The 15495-nt window shown below is 46.3% G+C and overlaps 1 protein-coding gene across 1 annotated transcript in view; it reads left to right on the forward strand.

Moving 5' to 3' along the window:
• Nucleotides 1-15495, forward strand: part of ATP2C2 (ATPase secretory pathway Ca2+ transporting 2) — a 41048-nt gene that overhangs the window by 10708 nt on the left and 14845 nt on the right. Inside the window, exons 4-15 of the mRNA XM_053270396.1 lie at nt 346-435; nt 1819-1854; nt 1944-2005; nt 4584-4692; nt 5855-6004; nt 6556-6624; nt 7089-7164; nt 8169-8235; nt 12302-12426; nt 13048-13145; nt 13908-14009; nt 15354-15443. Coding sequence (XP_053126371.1) covers nt 346-435; nt 1819-1854; nt 1944-2005; nt 4584-4692; nt 5855-6004; nt 6556-6624; nt 7089-7164; nt 8169-8235; nt 12302-12426; nt 13048-13145; nt 13908-14009; nt 15354-15443 — 1074 coding nt within the window. The remainder of the gene's footprint in view (nt 1-345; nt 436-1818; nt 1855-1943; nt 2006-4583; nt 4693-5854; nt 6005-6555; nt 6625-7088; nt 7165-8168; nt 8236-12301; nt 12427-13047; nt 13146-13907; nt 14010-15353; nt 15444-15495) is intronic.

Raw genomic sequence — 15495 nt, forward strand, 5'->3', positions numbered from 1 at the left:
CCAGAAATGAATCAAGCAAAGTTGTGCCATAGAGTCGGTGTCGACTCCTGGTGCCCACAGAGCCCTGTGGTTTTCTTTGGTAGAATACAGGAGGGGTTTACCATTGCCTCCTCCCGTGCAGTGTGAGATGATGCCTTTCAAGCACCTTTCTTTATCACTGTTGCTCGATATAGGTGTTTCCCATAGTCTGGGAAACATACCAGCAGGGATTCGAACCGGCAACCTCTAGCCTGCTAATCAAGTCATTTCCCTGCTGCGCCATTAGGTGGCTCTCAGAAATGAATGCACACCCTTATTCGAGAGCGCCTGGAACCTTAATCAACCCACTTCTCTTTTTCACTTTAGTTCAAGAACCCCCTTATCCTTTTGCTACTGGCTTCTGCTTTAGTCAGTGTAATTACTAAAGAGTATGAAGACGCCGTGAGTATCGCAATGGTACGTGGTTTTCTTTCTAATGCAAGTATCGCTTGGGAGTCCCCAATCTTAGAATCACGACCAATGATGTTCCAGGGCTGAAAATCAGGTTTAGAACGGTGGCTAGAGGAGGGAGAAGGTTATAAAGTGCAGCATCGGTGAGGGGTCCTTCACGTTTCACAATTTCTGTAGACAACTTTATTTCCAGGAGGTCAAAAGGACATGTACACTGTGTGTACAGCATCATGTGTTATGAAAGTAAGTCTGAATTTAAGACACCCCCTTTAAGAATAGAGGTTAGATTTAGGTTATACTTGCATGTACCCAAAAGGAAGGGGATTCCGGATTTAGGATGATCCCTTGATTTCTAACATCAAAGAACTGGGGGGGGGGGGGGGGGATGTAGTGTTGGATTCAGGTAAATATGGTATGTAGAAAACAGAGTGGGGGAGCATGTCAAAGTGAGCCAAAGTATAATAGCTGGTTGATGCAGGAATCGCCAAAATACTCTTCTTCTATGGACGTATGTGAGTCTATTTTGGCACCACAAGGGTGTGTTGGAATTAGGCTGCTGGGATGCCTGAAGCAATTCAAATCAAATCAGGGGCTATGAGAAATGGGTGCATATAACTCCCTTGTTATCTGTGAAGTTCATCCTAAAGCAGAACTTCTCCTCTAACGCTGCAAGTAGATTTTCAGCTGCCAACATCTCTCCCAACCTTCTCCCCTGATAGTGATATAAAAATGTGTGATCCGATCACTGGATCTACTTCATTGGTTTCCACTTATGCAGAGGTGCAGAATCTCATAAAGCAACGGCCTCATGTCCTACAGCTTGGAGCACGATGAGTAATGATGCTATCATTAACAATATCAACAACATGTATTACGCACTGCTCGGTGTGAGAAAAGATGGAAGTTGAGCCAACTGGATAGGTTTCACCTTTCTGGTTTTACAGATGCAAGAGCCTGCTTTTGTTTTGCACACCTCACTACTGCTGCTGCTGCTGCTGTTTATATAGCACTTTTCAACAAAATGAGCCTACTGTTTTTGTTTTGCCATACATTGCCTCATAGGCTTCCTCCAGCCTCAGAGGCAAGATGCCTCTAAATACCCGTTGCAGGGGAGCAACAACAGGAGAGAGGGCATGCACATACCTCATGCCTGTGGGCTTCCCAGAGGCATCTGGTGGGCCACTGAGTGGAACAGGATGCTAGACTGGATGGGTCTTGGGCCTGATCCAGCAGGGCTGTTCTTATGTTCTTATGCCTGTAAACTTAGATCACACCTAACCCGTTTGTGAATAAACACTCAGAAATCCTCAGCTAGAGCTTGGTGATACACTATGAAATGTAACCACTTTCTCCCCTGCCCGCCTGTTTTTGTTTTTCTTCTCCCCATAGGCAGTCATCATTGTGGTAACCGTGGCCTTCATCCAGGTATACCTTTTCCTTTAAGTGACTCTTGCATCTCAGGTTATTTCACCTTGGACAAACATGGATTGATGTCCGTGATTCTTTCGTCTTAGGAACACCGTTCTGAAAAATCCTTGGAAGAGCTTAACAAGTTGGTCCCCCCAGAGTGTAACTGGTAAGCTGTTAAAGCACCCATCTGTCTTTTCTTTGCTGCAGTGTTAATGGGCTTATTATTATTATTATTATTATTATTATTATTATTATTATTATTATTCGATTTCTCTACCGCCCTTCCAAAAATGGCTCAGGGCGGTTTACAAAGAGAAATAACAAACAAATAAGATGGCTCTGCCTTCTGCTCGATCAGAACATTGATCAGATCAAGGAGTATTATGACTTTCCAGGATCTCAGAGGAAGAGACTAGGAAAGAAGCAATCTAGAGTCCCAGGGTTTTCCATTAAAGATGGCTCTGTCTCCTGTCTTCCTGTGGCTTGCCCTTTACTGCTTGACTGACCCAACCAATGTGTGTGCTTACATGTTCAATTCCCAGAGATTAACTCTCATTTCCTTCTTGGCTATCAGGACTGGATCTGCTCCCACAGGGCCAGTGCAAATACATCGTACCTTTTTGTGTCTGTAATTACGGCCCCCAATCGAAGGGAGCCCTGTTTGTCTTTCAAGCTCGGAGAAAGCTTTGATGGTTTCCGTTCCATGTTCCTTCAGCAGGTACATTCTGTAGACAGAAAGGCTTGCTGTATGGTAGAACCACATTCCAAGTAGCCAGACCTGATTCTAACAGCTTCCGACTGTCTGTCAAAGACTCCAGCTGGCTGAAGACACACACAACTGGCTTTCGGCCAAGCACTCAAAAGTTCAAGCCAGCAGAGACGTTGCCGCCCGTTGACAGCTATCATGTGACAGGCGCTTTAGGAAGAAAATTGCTGTCAGGCATGCTTTGCCTGCGGAAGGTCCTGCTAACTGAGCAAAGAGGCACCTTTCAAAGTAGTGATTCTATTACTGTACATTTAGCAAGAGGAGAGCAACTGGCCTTATCCACCCCATGCACAGCATCCCTCCAGTGGCTGTTGCTGGTGTCTGCCTTATGTTTCTTTTAGATTGTGAGCTCTTTGGGGACAGGAAACTGTAGAAGCCAAGGGAAAGTGTTGTGGAATGCAAGGACAAGGCAGTGGAGTGGAATCAAGAATATTAATACTGTCATGAAATTGACATTATGTCCAAAGAGGCAAGTGCTGCTAACTGCTTTTCAGGGCTCCTGCTGCTGGCTGTTTGTTAGCCCCGCCTCTGCTCCAGGACTGGAATATCAGTAACTAAAGCCTCATTCAAAAGCTGGCCTGGATCAAAGAATGGGTTAACCAAAAGCACCACAGGAATCATCTTATCTATCTATCTATCTATCTATCTATCTATCTATCTATCTATCTAAACTGCTTTTAGAACTTTGGTTGAAAAGCAGTATATAAGTATTCTTCTTCGTCATCATCCCAGTTCCAATCCTTGATTTCTCCAGATAGGGCAGAGAAGGATCTCCCCTGCTGCCAGTCAGTGTAGGCAATACTGAGTTAGATGGACCAAGGGTCTGACTCAGTAGATGCCAGCTTGCCATGTTCCACCTTTTCCCAAATTCACAAATTAATTCACAAATTAATGTGGTTTTAAGTCTTGAAATATTATGTCCCAGATAGGTTCCCTCCCCGCTCTCTTTCATTTACAAAAAAAATGTACTTACAGGTCATAAAGTACAAACCTGAACATACTAAACTAAGTTGAATCATGGCTTGTTTAAGTTAATATCCAAATGATGTGTGTGTGTATACACACATTTCTATACCACCCAAAATGATGTATTTGGAAGCAGAAACTGTGGTTTTTCGGGACCAGGTTGGTACAATAGGTAGGATGAATTCTGATGATTTAGTACATAATGTTGGCTTTAGAGACCCAGAGTATGAATATGAGGACCCGATACCAGGATACCGATACAAGTTCTCTGGGCGGTTTACAAAACTATAAAAACAGCCAATAAAAGATTAAAACATTTCAGCCATTAAAATTAAAAAGTTAAAACTATTAAAACACAATTAAAAGACAATTAAAACAGTATCTAATTAAAAGCCTGGGTGAACAAATGCGTCTTGACTGCCCTTTTAAAAGTTGTCAGAGATGAGGAGGCTCTTATTTCAGCAGGAAGTGTGTTCCAAAGCCTCGGGGCAGCAATGGAGAAGGCCCGTCCCTGAGTAGCCACCAGACAAGCCGGTGGCAACTTTTATAAGATTAACTGAACTGGCCCAAGCATTTAAATGTGTCCATGTGCTTTCTACCATCTCTCATCTGGTGGTAGTGGGAATTGCTTTCTTACATGTTGCTATGTAAACTGCTTTGAGCAATTTTTACGTTGCAAAGTGGTGTATACATATCCCTAAGAATAGTAATAATGAACATGCAATCCCTTTTACTCTCTCTGCTCATCCCCATGGCCTCATGCTTTGCAGGGTTCAGCGCTTAGCTCTTGGCTTATTGCTGGCAGCTAATTCCAGAATTTTTCATAGTGTACAGTTAAGATAGTTCAATCCATGTAGCCCAACAGTATAAGCAAAGAATTTAAGGGCCTTCTTCCCTTCTTCCTTGATGAGGAAGTGTGAGAATGGAAGGAACGCAACCATTCCCATAGTATGACGCCCCTGCTTTGCTCACAGAATGCCAGGTATTTTTATTTGTCTCTATGAAACTGCAGCCTGAGAGAGGGGAAATTGCAACACTTTCTTGCACGGGAACTTGTACCCGGAGACGTTGTGTGCCTTTCCATCGGAGACAGGGTTCCTGCAGATATCAGGCTCACAGAGGTAAGGGATGGTTTCGTGCTTTCAGGGCCGACATTGTGCAGTGGAGGACCTGGGGCAACCTTATCTAATAAACTGTCTTTTCGAACCTTTATGGTTCTGAAGGGTCCCCAGGTGTTGATGAACCCACAGTGGCTTTTGGCTGTTTGGCTGGGGATGACAGGAGTTGTAGTCCAGCATTAACAGGAGAGCTGGTCTTGTGGTAGCAAGCATGACTTGTCCACTTAGCTGAGCAGGGTCCACCCTGGTTGCATATGAATGGGAGACTTGATGTGTGAGTACTGTGAGATATTACCCTTAAGGGATGGAGCCACTCTGAGAAGAGCATCTAGGTTCCAAGTTCCCTCCCTGGCAGCATCTCCAAGATAGGACTGGGAGAGACTCCTGCCTGCAACCTTGGAGAAGCCGCTGCCAGTCTGTGAGGACAATACTGAGCTAGATGGATCTATGGTCTGACTCAGTATATGGCAGTTTCCTATGTTCCTATGATATCTGGGAATCCAGGGATGGGAACCCCTGATGCTGGTACTATCCAGATTTAGAGCTCTGCTTGACTAACAAGCAGAAGGTTGCCGGTTCGAAATAATCCCCGCTGGTACTATACTGGGCAGCAGCGATACAGGAAGATGCTGAAAGGCATCATCTCAGACTCTGCGGGAGGAGGCAATGGTCAACCCCTCCTACAAAAGAAAACCCCAGGGCTCTGTGGGCGCTAGGAGTCGACACCGACTTGACGGCACACTTTACCTTTTACCTAGCTTCTGCAAGGTGGGATCCAGAGCAGTGTTCCCTCTCACAGGGATTCCCAGATGTTGTTGACTACAACTCCCATAATCCCTCAGCAAAAGCCTTTGCAGCTGGGGATTCTGGGAGTTGTAGTCAACAACACCTGGGAATCCCCGTGAGAGGGAACTCTGATCCAGAGAGGAACGTATCAGGCACACCCCAGGGCTTGAGCGCCCCGTGGGATTTTTCATCCCCCTCCCCTTTAAGTAGTTTGCATCCCCCTCTATTCACATTTCAGCCTACACATGGGAAGCCCCTTGATTTCAAAAGCGGCTTCCCATGGAGGCTGTTGTCCATTAGTTCAAGGAACATGAGCCCAAGCAGCCTTAGATGCCTGGTGCTCCTTGCACGACTTTTAAAGACCTAGGTGTTTGGTTAGGTAACAGACCTCTTCGTGGATGAGTCCAGTTTCACGGGAGAAGCCGAACCGTGCAGCAAGAACAACAGCCTCTTAGCAGAAGCCGGAGACATGACCACCCTCAGTAATGTCGCCTTCATGGGAACCCTGGTGAGATACGGCAAGGGCCAGGTGAGTTACTTCCAGCGGACCGCCTCCCAGCAGTTGTCCATCAACAGTTGTCCATTAGTAAGGAATATATTCAGCCTGTCTCTGCACTTGGTGTAGCTGCAGGTCTGGCACTGACATCTAGGAATGAGCTGGTTCTGTTTAAGCAGAGGCACTCTTACCCCTGGGCTCCCCAAATCCCCAAATTTCTGGATTAGTTAATAGTTATTTAGTTATAGTAAGCCACCTAATGGTGCAGCGGGGAAGTAACTTGCCTAGGGAGCAAGGGGTTCCTGGTTCGATTCCCCACTGGAATGTTTCCCAGACTATGGGAAACACCTATATCGGGCAGCAGCGATATAGGAAGGTTCTGAAAGATATCATCTCATACTGCGTGGGAGGAGGCAATGGTCAACCCCTCCTGTATTCTACCAAAGACAACCACAGGGCTCTGGGGTCACCAGGAGTCAACACCGACCTGAGTTTTTTTTTTAAAGTGCCTATTTGGGAAAGACACTCATAATCAAAGCAAGAAGTTGGCTTTTTGCATCCTTATCCATCCTCTTCTTGTTCAGGGCATCGTCATTGGAACAGGTGAAAACTCACAGTTTGGAGAGGTGTTCAAAATGATGCAAGAGGAAGAGGTAAGTGGGGAAAGTGGATACAGAGCCAAATTGTCCCTCTCTCATATGAACATGCCTTGTACTGAGTCAGACCTTTGGTCCATCTAGCTTCATATTGTCTACACTGACTGGCAGCGGCTTCTCCAAGGTTCCAGCAGGAGTCACTCCCAGCCCTACCTGGAGATGCTGCCAGGGACTGAACCTGGGACCTTCTGCATGCAAAGCAGATACTCTGCCTCTGAGCTACAGCCATGAACTGGAACTGACAGTCACCCGAGGGAGCTAAATAACATGAGTTGCTACACATGGCAACATCGTTATGGGCAAACCACTTGGGGAAAGTTCCTTATTTCCCCCCTGTCCACTGTCCATCTTGCATAATGGTCATAGCATCAAACTTTTGTTCTGCAGTTTTTACAAAATTTCTTCCCTTCCCTTCCCTCCCCTCCCCTCTTTCTCTCTCTCTTTGGATGAATGCATCCAAGACTCCCAAGACTCCTCTGCAGAAGAACATGGATAAACTGGGGAAGCAGCTAACTCTGGTTTCCTTTTGCATCATTGGTGAGTCCAGCCAGATGTTTCTGACCATCCTGAGCCTGTTTTGATAACAGGCTCCTGTTTGCCAGTGGGACATGGGAACATGATAGGAAGCGGCTTTATGCAGAGTCCGAACATTAGCCCATCTAGCTTACGACTGTCTACCCGGACTGGCAGTGGCTCTCCAAGTTTTAAGGTAGGAGTCTTTCCTATCCCCACTTGCAGCTGCTGCCAGGGAAGCCAATTGGGACCTACTGCATGCAAAACGGGTGCTTTTCCACTGAGCTAAAACCTCATTCTCTGAGCGACGGACCTACTTTTTGGATTCTTGGAGAACCACCAGATATGCCTTTTACCAGCGGCAGAGCCACCATTGTGTAGCGGTCGGGGTTTCCAAAGAACCCAGGCTGCCATGCTCAAGAGCCATGCCTGGTGCCCTTGATGTCAGCGAGCACTATGCTAACCCTGTTCTTCTGATCGTGAGATGCCACAGCACGGCTCTGCACCATGGCAACACACAAGGAGACCCCCTACTGGCCTCGTGGGTCTCTCCAGGATGCCCCATGCACCCGTGCGGGGCATCCTCGGGGGCTGGGCACCCCCCCATTCCCCACCGCTCCACCATGACGGAGCCGGTAATTGTGTGGGTGGTTGATCCGGCTGCCCAAGGACAGCTCCCCTCAGAGCCCAGTAAGTGCTCGTATGGAGAGCCTCTATATCTGACTAGATGCCTGTAGTCAGACTCCCTGCCACTCTCAATCTTCCTTGTAAAGCCATCCACACTAAGGCCATCATAAATAAATTCAATTTTTTTGATCAATGCATGGAGGGAGGAATCCAGAACACATAATACTTGTCACACACACACACACACACACACACACACACACACACACCATATCCACAGGTATGATTGTGGGAATAGGGCTAACCTCAACATCTCCATGAGCATACAGGACCCTCAAGTGATTCTTTGGATCCTGGCCTGTTGTGGCATAACCAAGATGGCTTCTGTCTCGTTGTTCAAGGTTTGATCATGCTGATTGGCTGGCTGCAAGGAAAACGTCTTCTGGACATGTTCACCATCGGAGTGAGGTGAGGATTGGGAAGGTTTCTTGATACAGATATAGCTATAGATATAGATCGGAAATCTACATCCAATTTTAGGACCATGATAGATCCTAACAAACCAGGATCCAACATGGCATCCAGCCCAACCAATCTTGGTTCCTTCTAATCAACTTGCTTGAAATAATCATAGATATGAAACCCACTTCAGTCACTCAAATCGAGGTTTATTTCCAGCAAGTTGTCTGGAATAAACCAAGAGTAGTTGGTTTGACATCATGGCCAATCTTGATTTGTTTCTCACCCAAATCAGAAGCAGGATTCTTGGGAGGCTCATGTACACAGCAGAAAGGTGGGTGGCAGGGCGGGTGGAACATAACAGCACTGGGAGTCAGGGATATTGTGTGGAATCAGGTTTTTTAACGATGGCTCTGTGTGACCTCTGAAACAGCCAACGAAGAAAAGACTGTTATTTTGAACAATGGGGTCCTTGTTTATCGGGATACAGATTGTTCTCATAAACTAAGCCATACAGCAAGTTATCAGTTGTACATATTTTGATACCTGGGATATATAAATTATTTCTTCCTTTTAAATGATTTGTGGATATTTTTAGACAATGCCTAAATACCATAGGTTTGGAGTTTTGCAAAGAGTGTCATTTTCGATTTAGCTGACGGTCGCAAATGTTCTTTTAGAAAATCAATAGAGTGCAAATAAGAAACCCAGTCCTGCTCTGCAGCTTGGAAGCCCGTTGTCTGAGAAGGACAACGCCAAGTGTCCCCTTGGGCAAATGGAACTGGGCATGTCATGTCATTCAGTCTGCGTTGTGGGTCTTGGCCTGTTGCCTGTGACAGTTTGACCCTGGTGAATGCATCCCCTATGGGGAAAGAACTGCAGAGTCACTTGTGAATTGGCATGGCACCCATCACGGCTTAGACAGTAGCTGTTGACTGTGCAAACAAAGCACTCTCACCTCATCCGACCTGGATCCTCTCAAGCGGAGGTCAGGATGAGATGAGGCAAAGGTGGAGACGCATAGGCCGCCTGTAATCAGCAAATGGAGCCAGCAGGAGATGAAGCTTTTTCCTTCAGAGAATTGTTCCCTCTCACAGGGATCCCCAGATGTCGTTCACTACAACTCCCAGCATTCCCTGCTGCAATGGCCTTTGGCTGGGGATTGTGGGAGCTGTAGTCAACAGCATCTGGGAATTCCTGTGAGAGGGAACACTGCAAGTTCGGAGTCATGATTCATCCATCTCTAGTGGCTTTCTGGTATCCCTCACAGGCAGTTCATGTTCAGAACGTATGGGGCTTCCGACACACCTTCAGAAATCTCATCTCTGACACTCCTGTCATAAGAACGTAAGAACAGTCCTGCTGGATCAGGCCCAGGGAAGCCCATCTAGTCCAGCATCTTGTTTCACACAGTGGCCCACCAGATGCCGCTGGAAGCCTACAGGCAGGAGTTGAGGGCATGCCCTCTCTCCTGCTGTTGCTCCCCTGCAACTGGTACTTAGAGGCATCCTGCCTTTGCGGCTGGAGGTGGCTTATGTCTCTCAGACTAGGAACATAGGGAGCTGCTTTCTACCGAGTCAGACCCTTGGTCCATCTAGCTCAGTATTGTCCACACCGACTGGCAGTGGCTTCTCCAAGGTTGCAGGCAGGAATCTCTCTCAGCCCTATCTTGGAGATGCCGGGAAGGGAAACTGGAACCTAGGTGCTCTAGAGGTCCCCAAAGTGTTCACAATCTGAAAAGAAAAATCAGATAAACACCAGCAACAGCCACTGGAGGGATGCTGTGCTGGGGATGGAGAGGGCTGGTCCCCCTGCTAAATATAAGAGAATCACCTCTTTAAAAGGGGCCTCAGCAGGAGTAATCCCCATCACCCACCCCCACTCCCACCCCCCAAGCTTCTGTTAGCCAAAGAGGGGGAAACCCATTTGGAGAAATGGTACACAGTGGGCCTGATCCACTCCCTTCCCTGGCTCAGCAGCTTTTTGAGATAGAAAACAAGAGGGGAGTTCCAATCCCAGAACTCCCACGTGACTTCTTGCCTGGCCCTATGATGCCCCCAGTTCTCCTGTCACCGTCGAGGGACAGCTTTTCAACCAGGCAAAATGGCTGCATCACAACTCAATCATTCCGTTACTGTAGAAGATAACTTCAAAGGTGGTTTGTGTGAGTCCAAGTGAAGGCATGACGGAGCGTGCCCACTCCCTTTCTCACCAGTCTGCCTGCTGTGAAAGGCTTGCTCTCTCTGCAAATATTGGCCCTGTCAGCCGAATTGCCTTCTGCATCTAAAAGTAAGTTTATATTTCAGATGCAATTGGCCGGACAACCCTCTTATCAAATATAATAAAATGACTTGTTTGGAAAATGGTTCCTAGGGCCTCAAGGAAAAATGCTGCCTGTAACACTATGGGCGGGTGTGTGTGTGTGTGTGTGTGTGTGTGTGTGTGTGTGTGTGTGAAACTGGCAGGTTGTGTTTCGAAATCACTGTAGGGATGACTGATGATCCAAAAGCGAGAAACCTAGACTGGCTTTTCCAGAACTGAAAGGGAAATGGGCTAGGGCAGAGCCAGGTGACCGTGGAGGAAAAACTTGCGGATGTAAAAGTGAAGCAATTTGAGCCCTGCATAATTTGAGCCCTGCCTTTCCCCATATATCTCCCTCCCCACAAGTTCTGTGGGTGCTGCTGACTTGCTCTGCAGTTTAAACTATGAAACAGGTCCTTTTCAGTGGAGGCCCCCTTAGTGTTGAATTCTCTGCCTAGATCTCTTTCTCTGTTTTTGATGGCAGAAAAAATAATCATGACCGACAGAGAGAAGTGTTTTGCTTTCTCTTTTAACTCTAAGATTTAGGAATGCAGTTGATTGGCCATGCATTCTGGACAAATTAAAGGAATTTCTTCACGCTGTGCATGTGGAATGCAGTGACTCATGATGTGGTGAGGGCCAGTTAGCTTAGATACCAGCTTAAATGGCTGTCAGAGCTGGCAAGGCTAGCTTAGACAGGGGCTAGGGCTGTAGTTTAGTACTTATTTATTTACATTTTATATCCCACGCTTCCTCCAAGGAGCCCAGAGCGATGGACTACAGACTTAAGTTTCTCCTCACAACAACCCTGTGAAGTAGGTTAGGCTGAGAGAGAGAAGTGACTGGCCCAGTCTCGCCCAGCAAGTCTCATGGCTGAATGGGGATTTGAACTCGAGTCTCCCCAGCCCTAGTCCAGCACTCTAACCACTACACCACGCTGGCTCTCCATTAGTGGTGCATCTGCTGCTTTGCATGGCAGAATCTTCAGGTAGGGCTTGGAAAGACCCCTGGCTGAAACCTTGAAGTGCTGCTGCCAGCCAGTGTTGCCAGTACTGAGAAAGATGGATCAAGGGTCTGATTCAGTAGACAGCAGCTTCCTATGTTCCTCTCTTCCTAGATGGACCACTGATGTGACACAGTACAAGGAGCGTCATCAGTTTTTAGTACCCCATCAAAACCACCTTAAAACATGCCGGAAAACTCAGAAACAACCATATCCCGCTAAGCTTAACCACTGCCCATATAAAAAAGAACTTAAATAGCTAAACAGGAAGAGCATTCAGAAAGTATGTTGCAGATAACAATCAACTAAGGCTTACTTTAAGTTTGCACTGAGAAAAAAGAGATGATGATGTAACACCATACAACCAGAAAAAGTGGGGCGGAGTCCCTGAGATGAGGGGTGGGAAAACTTGGCCCTCCAGACTTGGCCCTCCACAATATATTGTGGCTGGAGATGATGGGATTTGTAGTTCAATGACAGCTGCAGCGGCCAAGTTCGCTCACCCCTGCCCTTAGATGTTGTGCAAATAAGGTTTTGTGCTTGGATAAAGAATGGTTCATTATTCACACAGCATCTTTGGGATTACACACACACACACACACACACACACACACACACACACACACAGAGCTTTTCTTTCTGGCTTACTTGAACAAAATGTGTTTTAGGGTCAGGGTTCTGGAGCGAGTTGATGCTTGGGTGTCCTTCCTTGCAGGGGAGAGTTACGGCGCTGATATGTAACCCCAGTGGTCAATGATTGTGTGTCTACAGCTTGGCGGTGGCTGCAATCCCAGAGGGCCTCCCCATTGTGGTCACGGTGACGCTAGTGTTGGGCGTCTTGAGAATGGCCAAGAAACGGGTCATTGTGAAGAAACTCCCCATCGTCGAAACTCTAGGTGAGGCATCGAGAAGTGCCCTTTGTGAGGGTATCGAGAGCTGTGGGATGGGGGTGGATGCATCAAAAACTGGACCGGCTACCTTGAGGCTGATTCCAGTGCAGCAAATTGTGCTCATTACTTTGCTTTATCAAGTGGTTGCTATATGGCAGTGTGTGAGAGGACGTCCACCCCTTCCCAAATGGATCTCTATGTGAGAAGAGTCTCTGTTTGTTTATTACATTTTGTATCACACTTTTCTTCTCTTATGGAGGTCAAAACAGCATACACAGGGTGAAATATTGCTTATGGCTACAGCCATTGGATGAAAAAGTGGTAACAACATGCCTGATTCTGTTAGCCTTGGAATTGCCCAAAGGTATTGCCCCATCCAGGGACTAACCAGACCTAAAGTTGCTTAGCTTCAACAAGGTTGTTGCATCATGTACCTTTAGACCATTGACCATGGATTTCTTGGGTAGCCACTGTGGGAAGCAGGATGCTAGACTATACAAATCTTTGATCGATCCAACAGGACTCTGCTGTGAGATTGTTCATTTTATGACACATCTCAGCAACACACAAACAGGCAACTTGGTCTCTGTACATCTCCTTCTTTCTGACAAATACTTCTCGGCTCAGGGTGCTGTAACGTCATCTGCTCTGATAAGACTGGGACGCTGACAGCCAACGAGATGACCGTAACTCAGCTCGTAACCTCAGATGGATTCAAGGCAGAGGTAGGGTCAGGGAATTCTGGTTTTATATAACATTGTCGTTTTTAAAGCAAGACAAACTTCATGATGAAAACCTGCTCAACTGCTCTGAGCTGATCTCTCAGTTTTATTAGGGTGGGGTTTTTTTATACACACACAAGAAGTTATCCTCCAGGTGTTAAATCAGGCATGGCCAACTTGAAGCTCTCTGATTGCGGTTGGACTACAACTTAACAATTGTGGCTGGGCATGATAGGAGTTATAGTTCGACAACAGCTGGAAAGGCTACCCCATGTTAAATGAACTTGTTGAGGGAGAAATGGGGCCATGCTTCCTATTTCCACCAGCAACATTTGTGTGTGTGTATACTGCCTACATCTACCAATGCCCACACATGGGTGTGAAATGAGTACTTACAACCTACATCTGTACATACATAGTCACTTCTTTCAAACCTCCTCCCCAGTGCTTTAAAGTTGTGTGTTTGTGTGTGGGGGCGGGGGTGTGCCAGCAGGATTCCATGAACACAGCGGGGGATGGCAACTTCTGAAAAAGGTGATGCATTTCTAATAAACCCATAACTTTCATTTCCAATGAGCTACCAGTTGACTTTGACAACCCATTTCCAGACCGAATTAGCAGATTTCTGCCTGCTTCTATCACTGCATTCTTTGAGAAGAGGTAGATCTTTTCGCAGTGTATCGTTGTCTTTGCATAATAATGCAGATCGTTGGCCATATCATGGAACCATTTAGGGATGCATCTTCTGGAATTTTATTCTCCCAGGTGAGTGGGGTCGGATACAATGGAGAGGGAAACGTATATCTTTTACCATCCAGAGAAGTCCTCAAAGAATTTTCAAACATTTCTGTGGGGAAACTGGTGGAGGTAAGTTATTTAATTTTGTTATTACTGAAAGGGTTTTTTTCAAGGGTGGCGGTAGCTATGCATGAAGATGAATGTAAGGCGTTTAGAGTACATTCTACTGAACTTGAAATAAGTGAGCACTTTCTGTTCAGGGGGTTATCTAAAAATAAGTAAATAAAACCCTGCAGGTTTGCAGCTCAGTGCAGTTTGAAAGGGAGGAAACCACCTATTGGATAGCACCTGTAGCCAATAGCTGGTTTCCTCCCTTCCTTCACAATCTCTGGAGCAGATTTGCAATTTTTAAGAAACATGAATTAATATGATGAAGACATTGAGATATAAATATATCTCTTCTTCTTCTTCTTCTTCTTCTTCGAAAGCAAGACAAAATGCTGATCCATAGTATGTGCCATTCAGATATATGTGTACATGTGATGTTACTTTTGTAACACAAGTTGTGATGCCCATGTGTAGACATCTCCAAGTGTTTTTTAGGTAGGGTGAGAAGCCACTATATCATACACCCCACCACATGTGAAGGGGAGGGAAGGAATAGTATTGTCTGGAACAGGGATTCTCAAACTTGGGTCCTCAGGTGTTATTGGACTTCAACTCCCATAATCCCCAGCCTCAGTGGCCTTTGGTTGGGGATTATGGGAGTTGAAGTCCAATAACACCTGAGGACCCAAGTTTGAGAATCCTTGGTCTAGAATGACCCTCGGCTTATCTTCATCCAATAATGTGGACTGAAGTTCCACGTAAACTTGCTTAAATTTCGTCTCCCAGTTCGAATATAAGGGAACAGCTCTCTGTTCCTCTTAGAAGTGGTTGTTACCTACCTACCATGGAAAAACAGACAGGGGGAAAGTAAGCCAGGAAAAGCATTCCCAACACATTTTCAATTAATGTTGCAGAATGTTAGATTGTATTGAAATTTTGAGCAAAGGATGACTAGCATGGTCTGAGGCTCAAAAGAGCACAAATGGTGAGATGACTCTTATACTGGACTGGACGACTCAGTAAGTTCTTATTGACTACTAGTCTGGTGGCTATAGGCCACCTCCAGCCTCATAGGCAAGATGCCTCTCAATACCAGGTGCAGGGGAGCAACAGCAGGAGAGAGGGCATGCAGATACCTCTTGCCTGTGAGCTCCCCAGTGGCATCTGGTGGGCCACTGTGTGAAACAGGATGCTGGACTAGATAGGCCTTGGGCCTCATCCAATGGGGCTGTTCTTATGACTCTAGTCATACTAGAGGGGAACAAGACTTTTGATCCTTAGCAGACTCTGAATCCCGGCTTTGGCATGCAACATTTGTCTCTTTCACTGCTCTACAAATAGCATATCTCAATGGCTCTCTTGCAGGCCGGCTGTGTTGCCAACAATGCTATTATCAGAAAGATGACCGTGATGGGACAACCAACGGAAGGTGCCCTCATTGCCCTGGCGATGAAGGTAGGGTGGTTCTTGCACCTCGCAGGCCTGCTGGCTTTTCGATGTAATCAGA

Source organism: Hemicordylus capensis, chromosome 9 (genome assembly GCF_027244095.1).
Source record: "Hemicordylus capensis ecotype Gifberg chromosome 9, rHemCap1.1.pri, whole genome shotgun sequence".
NCBI classification, from domain to species: Eukaryota; Metazoa; Chordata; class Lepidosauria; order Squamata; family Cordylidae; genus Hemicordylus; species Hemicordylus capensis.